We start from the raw sequence: 19170 nt of genomic DNA on the forward strand, positions 1-19170 counted from the left end.
AAATAGCTATAGGACAACTCCTGTGTTTTATCCACCCATAAATATCATGGCTTCTGATCTTTAAAATCTAGCCTAGGATTGTTTAATTCATCAGAGAAGAAATGAGGCTAGTAGTGTGGAGAAAGAGAGCACCCAGCACACTTAGACTTCATTGTGGTGATAGTGGTTGAGAATCCTTTTCTATGCTGGATAAAATGTGTTCCTTTTAACTATATACAATTTGCCTTAAGCAAAATATGAAGGTGGGAAGAAATTGATGTCTAGAACAATGTCCCATAAAACATGGAGTAGTGACTCCTTCACACAAACTTATAAACGCCATCTCCAACTCCTCGAAAGATTCCACCAATGGTGTCTCCGAAAATTTTTCCACATCACTTGGGAAGACAGGCAAACTAACACCAGTGTGCCGGAAGAAGCAAAGATCACCAGTGTTGAAGCGATGATTCTTCAACATCAACTTCGTTGGACTGGTCATGTTGTGCGGATGTCTGATGGTCGTCTTCCAAAGCAACTACTCTATTCCGAACTGAAAAATGGAAAGCGTAATGCTGGTGGTCAACAGAAGAGGTTTAAAGACTTGTCTCAAGGCAAATCTTTAAAAAAATGTAGTATAAACATCGACAATTGTGAACCACTTGCTGCGAGCGCTCCAGTTGGAGAACAGCCTTTACCAAAGGTGTCATGGGCTTTGAAGACACTCAAACTCAGGACGCAAGGGAGAAATGTGCTAAGAGGAAGGCACGCTTGGCAAACCCGCACCGTGATCAACTCCCACCCAGAAACCAATGTCCCCACTATGGAAGGATGTGTGGATCCAGAATTGGCCTCCACAGTCACTTACGGACTCATTGTTAAACCGTGTTTATGGAAGACAATCTTACTCAGCTATGAGTGATCGCCAAAGAAGAAGAAAAAGAAGGAAGAAGAACACAAACTGAAGTAAATTTGCCTCTCCTTATTTACTGGTGGCTGGCTGCTTTTAGCATGATCTGCTTGCAGGTGTTACAGAGCAAATGCATGAGGATGCTCTAGCCCAGGCATCCCCAAACTGCGGCCCTCCAGATGTTTTGGCCTACAACTCCCATGATCCCTAGCTAACAGGACCAGTGGTTGGGGAAGATGGGAATTGTAGTCCAAAACATCTGGAGGGCCGAAGTTTGGGGATGCCTGCTCTAGCCAAACAGGCTTGTGTGGCCAGAACTGCTTGGCCAGACACCCAAAAGGGGGCCACACATACTTAGGTATGTAATACACAGCACACTTTTTGTGGGTGTTGAACATTGTGAATGCTTTAAAGTAATCTGCAATAGTTCTAAGAGAAATATTGTAGTGGACTCTGCCCTGACATGCAGCAGGGGGGCGGGAAATGCCATGAAAAGCAGTTTTAATGTGTAAGTTTGTTACATTGATTGATTGATAGATTGACGAATCACTTGATAAAATTGATTGCTAAAACTTCCCAAAACTATTTAGCAACCAAAACCTATATTAAACCAAGTTCAAGTCCAATACAGACTAGGATAAAAACTCTGCTTAAAAGCTTTGTTGAAAAAATAAGCCATCCAATGTAAGGTGCTAAAAGAATTAAATCAGCTGTTATGCATAGCGAAGCAAAATTCAACTGAATTCTTTTCATGGAATTGTAGAGTTGGAAGGGACCCCCGAGGGTCATCTAGTCCCAACGCCCTGCAATGTAAGAATCTCAACTGAAGCATCCCTGACAGATGGCCATTCAACCTCTGCTTAAAAACCTCCAAGGAAGGAGTGTCTACAACCTCCCAAGGGAGACCATTCCACTGTCGGACAGCTCTTACTGTCAGAAAGTTCTTCCTGATGTTTAGTTGGAATTTCCTATCTTGTACCTTGAAGCCACTGGTTTGGATCCTACCCTCCAGAGCAGGAGAAAACAATATTGTTCCATGTGACAGCCCTTTAAATCCTCCCAGTATCCTCTCTTCCAGGCTAAACATACCCAACTCCCTCAACTGTCCCTCATAAGGCATGGTTCCCAGACCCTTGATCTTCTTGGTCGCCTTCCTCTGCAACACTCAGCATTAAACTTCCAGATACAGTGGTACCTCTACTTACGAATGTTTCTACTTATGAATGGAGCTCGGTCCGCCATCTTGGATGCGGTTTAGATAGGATTTTTTCTACTTACGAATTTTTTCTCCCAATGCATTCCTATGGGATTCGACTTACAATTTTTTTCTACTTACAAATGTGTGTTTGGAACGCATTAAATTCGTAAGTAGAGGTACCACTGTACCTAAGAATGTGGAAGTTGTTGAACGCTTCCCTCCCAACCACACAACCATAGCTTCGGCTATCCTAAATGTGCTACCCTGTTGATTTTTTTGACAAAGCAAGCAAACACCTGCACAGACAACATGTCATTTGTTTAAGTTAAGCTTGTGAATTAATGCAGATCTGATTGTTGATCTTTATGTTCACTGTGTTCTACCAGGCCCCGTGAAGAAGCGCCTTTTGATGCCAAGCAAGGGTAAGATTGCAGAGTCGTGCTCGGCTTGTGCTAGGACAGTGTAACTTTTTCTTGATTCATCCGCTGACTTTTCAAGTTTGCTTCTTTGTGCTTGTGACCACCCATTTCGTATTGTGTGTACATGTTGTGATTTTTAAACACATTGCCCCCCTTCATAATTTCCCATGCGGTATTAACACACCATTATCAGTTTAACTGCAGCTGATAAAAATATCCTGATTTAGCAACCCTTGAGTTTGAGTTTTGGAAGGTCTCTGGAGGAAGGGTTTTTCATAATTAGAGAGCAGTCACCCAAACCTTCGCTGTACACAACCTTTTGCACAGGGGTGGGGAACTGTTCTTTGGACCGAGGGCCACATTGCCCCAGTTGAAAGCTGTTGGGGGCCTGACCTGGATCCAAAGTGGATAGGGCCAGACATGGGCATTATTGCATGCTGTTAACACACAACCAAATGTGTACATGCACATACAATTTTAACATATGCACAGACATGCACAGTTAATACAGGGCCCTTGCTCCTACTACAGATTTTAAAACCCTCCTACTGAAGCCAATAGGAGTCCCCCCCAAAAAACCCCCCCTTAAATATGGAGCAGTGGGGCCTAAATGTAAAGCCTAAATGTGGCGCAGGGTGGAGAGGGGGGTTGCAGATGCAAAGATAAAGTTTAACCCTTCCTTACCCAGTAGCAACTTTCCCAGTGCCGCTTCTCACTTAAGCTTCAATGGTAGGTTTTTAAAAGCCTGACTGTGGTGCCAGGGTGAGGAGGCCTTGGGCTGTATCTGGCAAACAAGACTGGTCGTTCATCCCGCCTGCTTGTAGTTTCTTGGGAGATGTGGTAGCTTCAGGCAGCAGTGATATTTTCTGAGATGTGCAAGGCCAAAATTATTTAAGACTTTATAGGTGAAGAATAGCAACTTGGAATTTTGTGCAGAAGAAAACCTGTATAGGTGGAATTCTGCCTTGGGTGACTGTTCTGAGCAAAAAGATGAGATGTACATTTCAAAATAAAGAGTCTTGCAGGAGGATAGCCACAGGACAGCTTAGCAAATGTACGTATAATAGCACAACTGCCATGGATTCCAGTGTACCTCACCTGATTCATGAAGATTCATCCTCAGCTGGCAGGAATATGTGCATATAGGTGTAGAAAAAATGTACAAAAAGTATACAGTAGTAAGCATTAATTAAGCTTCCATTCTTAACAGCTTTAATCAGCAACTAAGCTGTCATTCCTTGGTGATTCATCTTGGTATGACACCTCAGAATAAGTCTTCAGGTCTGTCTATCAAGAGTGTGTTGTGGTAGTAAACCCTCAAGAACAAGCAGTACAAAGCATAATTGTTTTTGCCAATAGGAGCATATGGCATAATTGCCACCCAATGATGCAGTAGCCCTATAAGGCCGAGAAATGCATTGACTAGGAAAGGAATTGCTGCTCACTTTAGGTTGGAATAGAATACACTCATCATGATTACCTCATGCGTGCTTAGATTCTTTTTCACTGACTAAATGAGGATGGAGATGAACATGGTCTCATATAATCATAGAATTGGAGAGCTGGAAGGGATCCTGAGGGTCATCTAGTCCAACCCCCTGCAATGCAGGAATCTCCACTAAGCCATCCAACCTCTGCTTAAAAACCTCCAAGGAAGGAGAGCCCACCACCTTCCGAGGGAAGTCCGTTTCACTGTTGAACAGCTCTTATCAGAAAATTATTCCTGGTGTTTAGTTGGAATCTCCTTTCTTGTAACTTGAATCCACTGGTTCAGGTCCTACCTTCCAGAGCAGGAGAAAACAAGCTTGTTCTTTCTTCTATGTGACAACCCTTGAGATATTTGAAGATGGCTATCCTATCTCCTCTCAGTCTCCTCTTATCTTGAATTGCACAAACTTGCTTTTTAAATTTTAGCCACCTTTTGTGAGGGAGGGATATGCAACTCAACATAAGTTTTAAAAGAATTAACTAGACATTTATGCACGCACACAGTATCACAAAATATCAGGCGTATAGAGGAATAGCACTAAAATAATAAAACCGAAAGAGCAATCACTGAAATTCTTTGAGCAGGTGTCTCTTCAAACATCTGAAGGGCTTGATCCAAGTTCCACGATCGAAGAAGATACTGTGGGCATCTACTAGGAACAGAGAAGTTAGTCAAGCTTTATTATTTACAGTTTGAGATCCATGCCTGATGGACTTTGGGAGGTCATTTCACATTGTGGGGGCCTTACAAAAAAAGGAGCCCTCTCCTGGTAGCTACTCACCATTGATTCCTCAGCTGTGGATGGTAAATGGACCTACGGGGAAGAATATATGAATGAGAGATCCTTAAGATACCCAGATGCCAAGTTTAGTGCTTTAAAATTTAAAACCAGAACTTTGAATTGAGTCGCTTTCTAAATAGTAGTTTCTGATGCCATCTTCATTTAATTTTATTCCTTTCTTCATCAAATTTTGTAGTCTAATGCCTACTGCATATGCTAGGCATGAAATGAGGTTAGCTCCAGAAAAAAATGGAGTTTTGTATACTTTAGTGTTGGCACCAGTATGTGAAAAACAGAGAGACCAAAAGTGGCCTGACAAAGATCCCTGTTTCTATAACCAATGGAACACTGAGGGCAGCTGAGTATATTCATTCATTCATTTCATTTATTTTATTTTATTAATTTCTTTACTGCCCATCATCTGAGGATCACAGGGCGGTTTACAGTATCAGTTGTGGAAAGCCCAGTAACTGAGTTACTGTCAAAACTAGTCCAACTTTTCTTGAAGGCTGGATCTGGGGCCTCCGGTGCTGCCACGCACAGGCACACTAGCACTGTGTCCCGTGCCTGAGCTGTGGTGAGATATTGGGAGAAGGGCAAGATGGCACAGGCTCACTGAAGCTCCAGCCCAATACTGGAGCTTAAGCAAGGTGGAAAGTACTGCTACAAGGGAGGAGGAGGCTGGAGCTGAGCAGGGCCAGGATCTGTCGCGCCTGAGCCTCTTTCCCTTCCCCTCCCAACCAGGAGTGCTGCTTCAGTTCTGAAGACAGATTTTACTTCCACAGTCAAGACAAAGGCTGCCTCTTGGAGAGACTTAGATACGCTCAGCCCTGGGAAGAAATTTGAGCTGCACATCCATTGGCAGGTTTGGGGTAGGGAGAAGAGGGAAAAGCAAAGTCCCCAGGGGGATTCATAAGGGGCGAGGCAGTTCTAAGATAGTCTGGTTCCAGGCAGTTTTGATTTTGACCAGCATTCTGGCTTCGCCTGCATTAAACTGTTTGAGCAATGGGCATTGTCTTTTGCACATGCTTGGGTCTCATACATTGTCTCCTGAGGCCACCAGAAGTCCTTGGAGACTTGATGGATTGCTCTGTACACTCTGAAATGCTGCTCCATTTTTGCAGCAATCCATCAGCACACCAAGAGATGTCAAAATCTGCCCAAGGAACCCTGTTCAGTCCAAGTTGTTTGATCTAGCCACTAGAGGAGAACTTGCTTAACATGGAGCTGTAGCATGTGTGGGTTTATCAGTATGTTGTCCAGGTTGTAAATCGTGAACTGCCGGAACACTTAAGAGGAGTTACAAAGGCCTAGCAGCCTGAGCGTGCATTTCAAGTGGCCGTAGCAGGTTTGGAAGGCCATTTTTCATTCATCATCATGCTCCTGTGATCTAAATCGGTGTATATGGCAGCAGGGTGTAACTGGTCAAACAGCTGTTGGATGAGAGGCAGCCTGTGGTCTTCTTTAGTGCCTGATGCAGAGATGTAATTCTCCGGATCTGTTTTTGCTGCTGGAGATACCCTTGTGTGAGATGCTAAGGATCTGATGAACTCCTACAGTCCAGAATGGGACTGTATCACCAGCCAAACAGCACAATATACTGATACATTGTGATGTTGAAAAGTGGAGGAACAAGCTGCATCGGCTCCAGCACCTTGTTAATTCTCCTTGACCTCTCAGTTGGCTTTTGATACTATCAGCCATTGTTTCCTTCTGGAGCGGCTGTCTGAGTTGGGGGTAGGTGGCACCACTTTCCAGTGGTTCTGGTCCTACTTGGATGGTCGTTCCCAGAGGGAGATGCTTGGGGAGTGCTCTTCAGCCCCGTGGAGCCTTCAAGGTGGAGTTCCCCAGGGCTCAATATTTATCCCCCATGCTGTTTAACATCTACATTAAACTGCTGAGAGGGGTTATCTGGAGCTTTGGAGTATGCTGCCTCCTTTACATTACAGGTACGGCAGTGGATTTTTCTTGCCTCGGTAATGGACTGGATGAGAGCCAACTCCAGATAAAACACAGGCACTGTGGGTGGTTCCCTAGACCAGATGGCTGGGCGACTGCCTGCTCTTGATGGGGTTTCCCTCTGAAGGAGCAGGTATGTGGCTTGGAGGTCCTTCAGGATCCTTTGCTGTCTCTTGAGGCTTGGTGACCTTGGTGGTGTTGCTTGGCTTCCATCAGTTTTGGCTGGTAGCCCAGATGCACCCCTGTCTGCACAGGGACAACCTAAGTTCCGTTGTCTATGCTCTTGTACCGTAACCTCTGCCTCTGAAGACAGTTCAGAAACTTCAGCTGGTGCAGAACTTGGCAGCCAGGTTGCTCACCAGGGCAAGATGGTTTCGGCATATAACCCCAATCCTAGCTTGACTGCACTGGCTGCCAATTAGTTTCCGGGCTGGTTTTTACCTATAAAGCTTTAAACGGCTCAGGACCACTATACCTCAAGGATTGCCTCTCCCCATATGAACTGACCCAGACGCTGAGATCATCCTCTGAGGTCCTTCTTCATGTGCCTCCTCCACATGAGGTCTGGAGGGTGGCAAAACAAGAATGGGGTCTTTTCTGCAGTGGCTCATCTGGCACATTCATGCAGTGGTTCATCTGGCACATTCTTTATATATCTTTAGGTACCAGGCAAAACCATTCCTCTTCAACCAGGCCTTTGGCTGATTAATAATCTACATCCTTTAAAATGTGTTTGGGTGGGGGGAGTTGTTGTTTTGTTTTAACTATTTATGTTGTGCTTTTATTTTGTGAACCACCCTGAGATCTTTCGATGAAGGGCTGTATATAAATCTAATAAACAAATGCATACATATCTACATAACTGTATCTGTGGAGAACTGCTACTTCATGGGCCCCCAGAGCCATCTCACAAGACACTGTTAGAAAAGGGATGCTGGACTAAATAGATCTTCCATCTGATTCAGAGGTGGGAAAGGCGTATATTTGAATCAGTACCTCCAATTCCAATTCCAATCAAACTTTTTATTGCACTAGCCATAGGCCATGACATCATTCAGAAGGAGAACAAAAAGAGAAGAGAAAGGGAAAAACAGCAATAACAAGAACCATAAAAATCATTGGGCACAGACATACAATAAAACCACGGTCACAGCTACTAAAATTATTTGTTGCATTAAATAGAATAGACTAGCAGAAGATTCTCAGGTGAGATGTGCCAAATTAAATATCCGAATCCCCTTTGCAGTTGACTGCTATTTTGTCTAGTTCCTTCCTCCTGATCTTACCTGCCAGTTACCTACTTTATAGGTAACAAAGTCGTTGGTGTCCCTCAGCAGCCATTTCACCCTTTCCACCCTATTCAAATGTGTTCAGTTGGTACCTGACTTGCAGTAAATTGGCAAGGCTCCCAATTCTTCGACAATAGCCAAAACAGAAAGGGTCCCAGTGAAACCAGGAATGGATTGTTGTGTGAAAGGAATGTGAACTCTGTTCTGGTACTAAACACCTCCCTTCTGACCAAGACACAGACTGAAACACAATAAAGATTTCTGCTCCACTCCCCAAACTTTTTTTTTTTAGAAGTAGGATAATTCTTCACTGATTAACCACATATAAAACTGATTTTATGTCCAACCAAAAGAGAGAGAACTATTTTTAAGAGGGCAGGAGTTGGATTATTAATTCAGATCCCTCATTGAACGATGCCTCAGAGTGAATGGCTCAACGCCTGCCTCCTTTTGAGGCTGCCCTGCAAATAGCAGGATTTTTCCAATGTTTTCCAGAGTAAAATGTCAGTCTCTGTTAAGCTGAGCTGAGTCAAACCTCAGCGTGTCAGATAACTAATGGTACGCAGGCTCGTTGGTTGGTTGGCCGGCTGGCCAGCCAGCAGGTAAGGAAGCCAACAAGTGCTTTCCTATAACTACTGCACACTTTCTCCTGCTGCTTTCATTGCCATTAATAAAGATGGACAGTATATTTAAATATTTTTGCAATTATTTTTAGATCACTTAAGGAGCTAATCTCATATATTTACCAAAGAAAAGCAAATGTGAAAGCGTTTCCTGTTTTGGAAAGTGAGTCATTTTCAAACATTAGCCATGCTGTTTTTATTTTTGTGCTTTCTTTTTATTTTTTATCTTAGAAAAGCAATTGGTGTCTTACGAGCTCTATTCTCTTTCCTGTTTGTTAGGTCTGCCCAACCACGGACAAACCAGACAAATGGTAAGAGAATGTTCATCTAAAAAAAAGATACAGTAAACCACCATCCCAAGCAGAAAGCTCTAAGGCAGGGGTAGCCAATGTCATGCCCTCCAGTTGTTGTTGGACTACAACTCCCATCAGCCCTAGCCACCATGGCGAATGGTCAGGGATAATAGGAGTTGTAGTACAACCTCTTGAGGATGTCTCATTGGCTAACTCTGCTTTTAAGGTGCACTTCTGCCACTGCTTTTCTTAGCTCTTACTGCATTTTTTATTTTTTAAAAATGGCTCTGTATATTAAAACAAGGAAAGAACCAAATAAACAAGGAACCAAATAAAACGATACACTAAAATGGATAAGCACCTTTTGTTTGAAGAGATCTTTTTACCTGGAAAACTTTTATGAAAGTGATTGATGTCAGTGCCTTGGCAAAGTATTCAACACACATATTTTTGTAAGTTTTTCAGGGGGGGTGCCCCTCCCACAAGATTGTATTAATTTTAATAGTGTGGGGAGGGGAGGGGATCTTATCTTTAAAATCAAGGTGACCAAGGCTTTTCTTCCTTCCACTAACAATAAAAAGCCTTGCCACCATTTCAAGCAGTGGCAGCCCAGTGTCATTCCTGTCAGAATTCCCTGGAAATTAGGTTATGACGTAGCGCTTGCTCACCCATAATACTAAGGCAAACCTTGGATTAACAAAAAAATAAAAATAAAATCCTTCCAGTAGCACCTTAGAGACCAACTTTGTTTGTCATAGGTGTGAGCTTTCGTGTGCATGCACATTTCTTCAGATACCAATTAATGGATTAACACAAATGCACGGCTTCGCGGCCTCTTTATACATTCTCTGGTCCTGCCACAACTGCATTGCTGTGGACTAAGCTGTGGTTTGACTTAGTGTGTCATCTGAACCCTGAACCAGAAATACTAGATGTTAGTTAAAAAGGAGAAAAAATACCTAGTATGGATTTGGGTGATTTAATAAAATACTAGAAAGAGGAGATTTGCCTAAATCCTGGAAACCAGACAGAGTAGTTGTGCTGCTGAAACTGAGAAAGGATTTAGGCTCAGAAAGACCCATAAGCTTAATTAACCCAGGAAATCAGCAGTATTGATAGCTTGCCTTAAGTCCATAGCTCATTATTTATCAGACAAGGAGGCACTTAGCAGATTCTGTGAGACAGATGTTAAAATTTATTTGCAGTCAGCGGATCATCATAACATTTTAAAACAATTAGCGATAACATCAATAAAAAGTCACATTAATACAACTGAATTACACAGAAATATAATACTGAAAAATATATGCAACCTTAATAGGTCAAATAAGGATGTTCATATTTAAAAAACCTTTGCCGCTTGTCCCGTGACTGACACATTGGAGCCCCGAAGGAAAGTGATCATAAGAGATTCAAAGCAGCTACCAGGGTTGGGCTGTATAATAGGATATATTAGGTCTCTCCTAGCTACTTGATAAAAGCTACCGAAAGAAACGACATCAGTGCTACCTCAGCATTGTTACAAGGACAACATCTATTGTTCATTGAGGTTTTATTGTATCTGCCATCTAATAAATTAGAAGGGAGGGCATTAAGCCTTGGCACAGAGAAAGCTTTCCTATAATTCAGGGCATTCCATCTTTGCAGGGGAAGTATGGTAACCCCATTGACTCTGGGGAGCAGGGCCTCTATGCAGTAGTTTTTAGTTTTTTCCTAGAATTGTGGAGTTGGTTGTTGTTTAGTCGTGTCTGACTCTTCGTGACCCCATGGACCAGAGCACGCCAGGCACTCCTGTCTTCCACTGCCTCCCGCAGTTTGGTCAAACTCATGTTTGTAGCTTCAAGAACACTGTCCAGCCATCTTGTCCTCTGTTGTCCCCAACATCAGGGTCTTTTCCAGGGAGTCTTCTCTTCTCATGAGGTGGCCAAAGTATTGGAGCCTCAGCTTCAGGATCTGTCCTTCCAGTGAGCACCCAGAGCTGATTTCCTTCAGAATGGAGAGGTTTGATCTTCTTGCAGTCCATGGGACTCTCAAGAGTCTTCTCCAGCACCATAATTCAAAAGCATCAATTTTTCGGCGATCAGCCTTCTTTATGGTCCAGCTGGAGTTGGAAAGGACCACTAATAATAATACCTTTATTGTCAATGTAGAACCTGTGTACAATGAAATTAACCACAAGGATCATTGGCCCAACTCCTTGAAGCTCTTGGAAACCTATATCCAAAATCCTCTGTTTAACCACTGATTTGGCACCCTTTAGGTTCATGGTCAACAGGTAAGATGGTTATAGATCTGTTGAGGTGAAGGTGTTAAACATAATTCTTATATGAGGCCAGTATCGGTATTCTCACTGAATACCTATAAAGCAGGCATGTCAAACCTGTATCCCTCCAGATGTTTTGGCCTACAACTCCCTTGATCCCTAGCTATCAGGACCAGTGGTTGGGGAAGATGGGAATTGTAGTCCAAAATATCTGGAGGGCCGCAGGTTTGACATGCCTGCTATAAAGCCTTTGGCAAGGTGCAATGGGCTTTCCTACCTAAACCACTGAACGAGATAAATTTTGGAGCTAAATTTATGATTTTGGTGAACCAGGTGTCTTCACCATAAGATGCAGGAGTTTGTGCCTACGGCTTGGGTTTCCAACCATTAAGTCTCACTAGAGTCAGCAGGAAAGAGTCTCCCTTCTGCCAGCTTTGTTATTGACTATGGTGGTGGAGGTTTTAGGAGAAGCAATTTACAGATCAAAGGAAAAGCTCACAGTGTCAGTATCTCTGCAGAGGCTGTCCTGCCCTGAGCAATCTGAAAGAGGAAATTAAGGAACTTGAAAATCATCCGTCTGGATTTTAGCCTCATAGCAGGTCTAGATGCAAGCGAAGATAAATCAAATCTCTGTTTCAGCAGAGCTTTGGAAACATTCAGAGCTACACATACAACAGCATTCTCATGTTTTAGGGAATAAATCTCATTGTGGGTTTCAAACAGCTGAAAAAAGGAATTTTGACTGCATGGTTAAGGAAGGAAAATATTGATCAAATAATGGAATGAAATAACTTTCATAATTGAGGAAGATTACTACCACCAAATTTACGTTGTTGCAAAAAATTATTTTCCTGTTTCATACACTACTGGTTGAAATTTATTCTGACAGGCCTTTGCTGCTTTTTTATTTCTTATTTTTTATTTAACCAGCCACTTTAATTATGGTAGTTGTATTTTTATTTTAAATGATGTTGTATGTTTTGATGTTGAACACACCACCCCGATATTTTGTGATTTTGCGTTATAGACATGCTTTTACAAACAAACAAACAATTTTCTAGAATGTGATTAAAAATGGAAAGAAATGCTTGCAGAGTTTAGTAATTCTGGCAAAAGGTCCAGACTGTGTGTGTGTGTGTGTGTGTGTGTGTGAGCAACAATATTGTTGGCGGTGTGGGCAGGACTGGGAAATCACAGCTGACTTCCCACATCAAGCATGAGGTTGTCAGGTACACTCCCTCTAATTTTGTGTAATGCACGTTTGTGGCTGGAACCCACAGCACTTTCTCAAAATTTAAAGTGTGTCCACAAGTCCAAAAAGGTTAGCAACCCTTGGAGTATACTACTCAAATGGTTATTAAGCCTAATTTAAAATCATAATTACATCTGATGAGTCTCCATAGAGCTCACTTTCCTTCTTTGAAGACTATCCCTTTTATGTCTGTAATGCTCTATTCTTTCAAGGATTAAAATTCCTTTTTGAATTCTGGGCAAGGAAGCAATTGATAGGGATTTGACCACTGCTTGTCTCATCTTTACTTCCTTTTTCAGACCACAGTATCTTCAATTCATCCATGTACATAAATCTCAATTATTTGGGCTAAGCTGCGCACATAATCGGATATCTACATGTGAGGAACTAATGTGAGAAAGGCAAATTGGTTTCCAAAACTTCCAAGTAGCAGACTTTACACACACTGTATTTGCCACAAGTGGAGCATGATGACCACGTACACTATTTGAGCATTTTGCATTTATTCCATGAGGGCCAAGAATGTGTCACCTTTCCAAAGACTCCAACGGTTTGAAAACAGGATGGGAATCCAGTATTTGGGTCAAAGCTGGGAGAGATAAGACTTGGAGCATTCTGCCAATACAAATCGCATCAGCCAGAAATCGGTGCATGAACACTTCTGTGAAATTGCATTACATGAACGGGCAACATATATTTTGTGCTGAAGAGGTTATAGAATCGGAGAATCTTTCTTTCACTTCTGGGCTTGTCCACTAGGCCAAGCTGTCATCGAGCAAATATTATAACCAGATCCAATGTTTGCACTCCTTTTCTGAACTCTGACAAACAGTTCTTTCATAATAATTTTGTGTTAATGATGTTAGCAGCTACTTGCAGGGACTCCTTGTCCCCCCATCTTGCATTTGCACAGCTGGTTATTCCTAAGTGCAGAACCTTAAGATTTGTCCCTGTTGAAATTTGTGCTGTTAGCTCTGGCCCAGTTCTCCAGTCTGTTAAGATCATCTCGAATCCCGACTCTTGTCTTTTGTGGCTTTAGTTCCTCATTTTAAAAGTCTTGTCCGTCTCCTGGAGAGGGTGCCCCCCCCCCAGATCTTTCCGACCAATAAGCTCTAGAATCAGTTGGCCAGGTTGGTCCCCTCTCCCAGGTGGGCATCTTAAAGACCCTTTAAGGCTGGCTTACAGAAATGGTGGGGTACATTACAGCCTTTCTTCACAGTGGTGACCTTAGATGTGACACACCCCCAACTGTGAAATGTGTCAATGCTGTAATTTCAACACCCAACTGTGTTTTTATTTCCACCGGCTTTTAAATCTTCTGGATGTTGCTTATATGCTGAATGGTGTTTGTTTTCCGTGCTGCTGACTACGTTTATACAGTCAGTAGTGCAGGAGTCTCTTAATCTCTGGGTCATAGATTCAAGCCCCAAGTTGGGGAAAAGATTCCTACACTGCAGGGATTGGGACCCTCATGGTCACAACTCTCAATTCTGTGATTCTATGCCAGGAGGGCACGATGATAATAATAATAATAATAATAATAATAATAATAATAATAATAATAATAATAAAAAAATAATAATAATAATAATAATAATAATAATAATAATAATAATATATTTATACCCTGCCCATCTGGCTGGGCTTCCCCTGCCACTTTGGGCGGCTTCCAACAAACATTAAAATACATCAAATATCACAGATTAAAAACTTCCCTAAACAGGGCTGCCTTTAGGTATTTTCTAAATGTCCGGTAGTTGTTTATCTCTCTGACCTCTGTTCCACAGGGCGGGTGCCACTACCGAGAAGGCCCTCTGCCTGGTTCCCTGTAGCTTTGCTTCTTGCAGTGAGGGAACCGCCAGAAGGCCCTCGGCGTGGACCTCAGTGTCCGGGCAGAACGATGGGGGTGGAGACGCTACTTCAGGTGTACTGGGCCGAGGCCGTTTAGGGCTTTAAAGGTCAGCACCAACACTTTGAATTGTGCTCGGAAACATACTGGGAGCCAATGTAGGTCTTTCAAGACCGGTGTTATGTGGTCTCGGCAGCTGCTCCCAGTCACCAGTCTAGCTGCCGCATTCTGGATTAATTGTAGTTTCCGGGTCACCTTCAAAGGTAGCCCCACGTAGAGCGCATTGCAGTAGTCCAAGCGGGAGATAACCAGAGCATGCACCACTCTGGTGAGACAGTCCGCGGGCAGGTAGGGTCTCAGCCTGCATACCAGATGGAGCTGATAAACAGCTGCCCTGGACACAGAATTGACCTGCGCCTCCATGTACAGCTGTGAGTCCAGAATGACTCCCAGGCTGCGCACCTGGTCTTTCAGGGGCACAGTTACTCTATGATGCTACCTATTCTGTTGCTGCTGCTTTTATGCTTTGGCTTGGCTTTGCTTTTGTAAACTGTCCTGGGAATATGATGAACACATATTGAGTACCCTTCAAACGACATGAAAGAAAACAGTATTTTCTTCTTCTTCCCATAAATCTCTGCATGCAAGGGAGGCAGGAGGTTATTTTACCACTTCAGCTGTTGGGGATTAGAATTGGTTCACCCTGACTTGATCCAAGATGGGGAAAAGGACAACAGGGATTTTGGAAAAAAGTGGGAACCTTTTATATTATATTTGCAGAAACAAAGAAAGAACATTGATCTGATGGTGGGACATATAAATATTCACAACTTTATGGATAGGGAATAAGTAATGTAATAAAAGGGAAAATATGATATTTCTAGAAAATAGCGGAATATATATTGAGATTAATAAATCAGAAATGGAAGCCGAGGGAAATCCAAAGTGGGGCGGGGGGAGGGAGAGATGTTTATGTAGGCTGTATGTTATAAGTGTATTTGTAATGAGAGAAAAGAAAAGAAATATTTTTTTAAAAAAAAAATTGGTTCACCCTTCTTGGTCCGAGATGGAAGGCGAGATAGTGCGCCCTTGAATCCAATTAATCTTTCTTGCTGAGCTTACTGGGGTTATTACTGTTTGCACACACAACAGCCTTTCATTTATTTTCCCTGTGAGATTTTATTAAAACTTTTTCATAAGACAGTAAGATGAAAAGAAATAATGTGAATAAAACAAAAAACAGAGAAAGGGAAAAGAAGAGGCAGAGTCCTCTCTCAAAGGTAGCTCTTTAATGCTTGCCACCCACAGATAGTGGTGGACCCTCCCAACACCCCCCTTTTATATAGGGTTTCTGCTGTGCTCCAGTACAGTCTGGAGAAATGGGACCCCTCCAACTGCTAATGCTCTGCCTCCTGCCAGGGATATCTCACATGATACTGGATGTTCCCCTGCCTCCCATCAGAGCAGGAATTTACAGCAAGAAAAGTTCTCATTTTCTGTCCATTTAAGATCGGGGTTGGCAAGGTTTACCGGCCACGGGCCGGATCACTCCTGTAGAGGTCGTCCGTTGGCCAGCCTGGCGCACTGCGATGCCGGAAACCGCGGCTGCACATGTCCACGGCGCCGGAAATTGCTTTTGCGCATGCCCAGACGCTGAAAAGCGCGCCTGCACAGAAGCGATTTTCGGTGTCTGGACATGCGCAGACGCAATTTCTGGTATCAGCGCTTGCGCAGACGTGATTTCCGGCGCTGCTCGGCGAGTCCCCGTGCTGCGGTAACTTGCTCAGCATGCGGCTCAATTCGGGGGTGGCTCGTGGGTTGGTAAAACAGTCTTCGTGGGCTGCATCCGGCCCATGGGCCACACGTTGCTGACCCCTGATTTAAGAGATACTTGTTCCCAAAGTGGTTTTTGCAGGGATCCATAACATTTTTGTTGTTGTTTATATATTGCGTTAGGGACCAAATCGAAACTTGCTGCTCAATGGGAAATCATACCAAACAAAAGTCCGGTTAATCCGTGGTGGAACCATGTTTCCAGTGAAAAGGAAGAGGATGAACTGGATTGACGCTCCTGACGATGTTTTCTACATGGCCACCGAGGAAACCAGGTAGAGTCCGTTCTGTGGTTCTATTAAGAGCAATCAAATGGAATTTACAATGGGTTAATGGCTGAACTTCTGAAAAGATAGAGTAAGATTGAAATGAATCAATAGTGTCTTTCTTCAAAAACAGATCTGGTGAAATGGCCGTCTTCAACCAAAAGTTGAGTCCTCCTTAGGCTGCTGTTCTGAATTTACCACTTAATTTGCAGAAAATTCTGCATACACTTTTCAACTTGCAAACCTAGTATCACAGAACTGCTAGTAAGAGAGTTTGCTTCTTCACTGGCTGCAGTTATTAATGACTCACTCAAGGAGGGTAGAATCGTAGAGTTGCAAGGGACCTCCAAGGGTCCTCTAGTCCAGCCCCCTGCAGTGCAGGAATCTCAACTAAAGCATCCATGACAGATGGACATCCAACCTCTGCTTAAAAACCTCCAGTAAAGGTTTAGAAAACATATTTTAGCAAGCAAAGTTAAATGAGAATTCGATAGTAAAACACACGTAATATAATACATAAAACACATAACTAGGGGCACATGTTGTGAGGCCAGACACGTAGGTTTTCATGAGTTAGGAAGCTTTTAATGCAAACAGCTGTATTGAACATGGCTTAGCCATGCTAGACAGCAGATCTTTTCATTTTGTCAGTGTCACTAAGGACGGCAATCGGCTCTCAGAATTTCTTTAATAATTTGCCATTGGAATTCAATACAGCTTTCAGCATAACATTGGTGCAGAAGACAGAATTGGGATTCAAGTTGACCTTAACAGTTTGAAGAACTGAGCCCAAACTAACAAATAGAATTTCAGTAGGAACATATGTAAGATTCTGCCCTTAGGCAGGAAGAACCAGATGCACAAATATAGGATGGGGGACATCTGGCTTGCCAGTAGTACTTGTGAAAAGGATCTAGGGGTTAACTGAGTTAACTGATGCAGCAGCAGAAAAAAGTAAATGCTATTCTAGGCTGTATTGACAGAAGTCTAGTGTCCAGATCAAGGGAAGTAATAGCACCATTATTATTTTTTAGGACCCACCCTATTTTTGTGATTAGAGGATGTTTTAAACTGCTTTTAATGCTTAGGGTGAAAAGTGGACAATAAATTAAAATTTTAATGGAACAAAGGAAACTGCATGTTTATACAGCCCCCTAACTGAAGATATCTTGGAGCAACTGATAAAAACAGGAAAAGGAAGTTACAAGTATCTAGTCTCTGACAAGATTTTCTTTTCTTTCTCTCCCAGGAAAATCCGCAAGTTGCTTTCTTTCTCTGAAGCAAAACAAGCTGCAAGACGGCCTTACAAGCCTATTGTCCTCTGGCCAGTAACAGGTTTACATCTACAGCAGCCTGTGAATGATGAGCCAATAATCATTGAGGACTAAAACGAACCTGACTAAGGCTTGAAACACTGATGGAGTTGCCAGCAAACTTTTCCAAACTCCCACATACTGTGCTGTAAGTTCTGTGGCCGCAGAATGGGAATCCACTGTTGATGAATGAGAAGGAACAAAGCGACGCCAATATGGGTCCAAGACGGAAGTTGGGCCTGCTCTCGATCTTGATGGCCACAGACGACACACACGTGCTCTTTCTCCCTTAGCAGATTTTCTTTTGCTTGTAGTTTATTCTGCTCTTTTTGTAAGCAAGTGGGAAGCAATGTAAATGTAACTTATTGGAGACATGGATGTTCTGCATATTCTGTTTTCTCTTTTCGTAAAGCAAGACCCTCCATTTTATGAGACTGTGGCGCTGTGTTCGTGTGTTTCTGTCAACAGTACCATTTTGTGTTTATTTCTTTGTAGACTAAAGTGCCAATGTGTGTCTGTTACACCTGGAAATATAGGATTTAGAAACCAGCTGCAGGTTTGGTGGGCTTCTTGTTCCTGGTTCCTTTTGGTTTCAGGAAACTTTAGGCAGTTTTGCCTCTACATGGACGCATGACAGGGAATTCCAATGGACAGTATGAGTATTTTGCTACAAGGGGGCCGCTGTGTGTGTGTGTGTGTGTGTGTGTGTGTGTGTGTGTGTGTGTTTGAAACGAGCTGTTTCGGTATGAGACATCTAGCGTTTAAAGCTGTCCCTCCTCATCCCAAGTAGGATTATTATTCATGATCTCTGTGTGGTTTCATGTATAGCATGGGTAGGCAAACTAAGGCCCGGGGGCCGGATCCAGCCCAATTGCCTTCTAAATCCAGCCTGCGGACGGTCCAGGAATCAGCATGTTTTTACATGAGTAGAAAATGTCCTTTCATTTAAAATGCATCTGTGGGTTATTTGAGGGGCCTGCCTGGTGTTTTTACATGAGTAGAATGTGTGCTTTTATTTAAAATACATCTCTGGGTTATTTGTGGGCATAGGAATTCATTCATATTTCCCCCCCCCCCAAATATAGTCCGGCCCCCCACAGGGTCTGAGGGACAGTGGATTGGCCCCCAGCTGAAAAAGTTTGCTGACCCCTGATGTATAGGATTGATTGCGGTCACAACAGCAGCCACACGGGGGAATCTAAGGGGATCTCTTGTCATTATGGGGTTTTTTAGTCTATTTTGTGGGTAGGGAGTTAATTATGGTGCCTTTACTTTTGAGAAATACCTCACTTTCTGTGTTCCAGTATTTCCCCCAGCATGGCTGTAATATAGCAGGCATTATTTACTTGCCCTGGTTATAAGGGCCTGGTTCCCATCTTGGAGAGGCACTGCCATTCTCCAGCAATTCTGGGGTTATGTTTGGAAAGTTCTGCTTCCCAGCAAGAATGATACCAAGG

At 42.9% G+C, this 19170-nt stretch overlaps 1 protein-coding gene across 11 annotated transcripts in view; it reads left to right on the forward strand.

Moving 5' to 3' along the window:
• The window catches only part of MTA1 (metastasis associated 1), a 59659-nt gene extending 41397 nt beyond the window's left edge, over nucleotides 1-18262 (forward strand). For 5 of the 11 annotated variants that reach the window (XM_088676087.1, XM_088676090.1, XM_088676088.1 and 2 more), the window contains 4 exons: nucleotides 2471-2506; nucleotides 8924-8955; nucleotides 16258-16409; nucleotides 17650-18262. In XM_088676087.1, coding sequence (XP_088532213.1) covers nucleotides 2471-2506; nucleotides 8924-8955; nucleotides 16258-16409; nucleotides 17650-17788 — 359 coding nt within the window. In that variant the 3' untranslated portion in view covers nucleotides 17789-18262. Of the gene's footprint in view, nucleotides 1-2470; nucleotides 2507-8736; nucleotides 8808-8923; nucleotides 8956-16257; nucleotides 16410-17649 lie in introns of all 11 variants that reach the window. The other 6 variants (XM_088676092.1, XM_088676094.1, XM_035103334.3 and 3 more) reach the window with 3 other exon arrangements.
• The last annotated feature ends 908 nt before the right edge of the window (nucleotides 18263-19170 follow it).

Source organism: Zootoca vivipara, chromosome 8, assembly GCF_965207765.1.
Source record: "Zootoca vivipara chromosome 8, rZooViv2.hap1.1, whole genome shotgun sequence".
Classification (NCBI taxonomy): domain Eukaryota; kingdom Metazoa; phylum Chordata; class Lepidosauria; order Squamata; family Lacertidae; genus Zootoca; species Zootoca vivipara.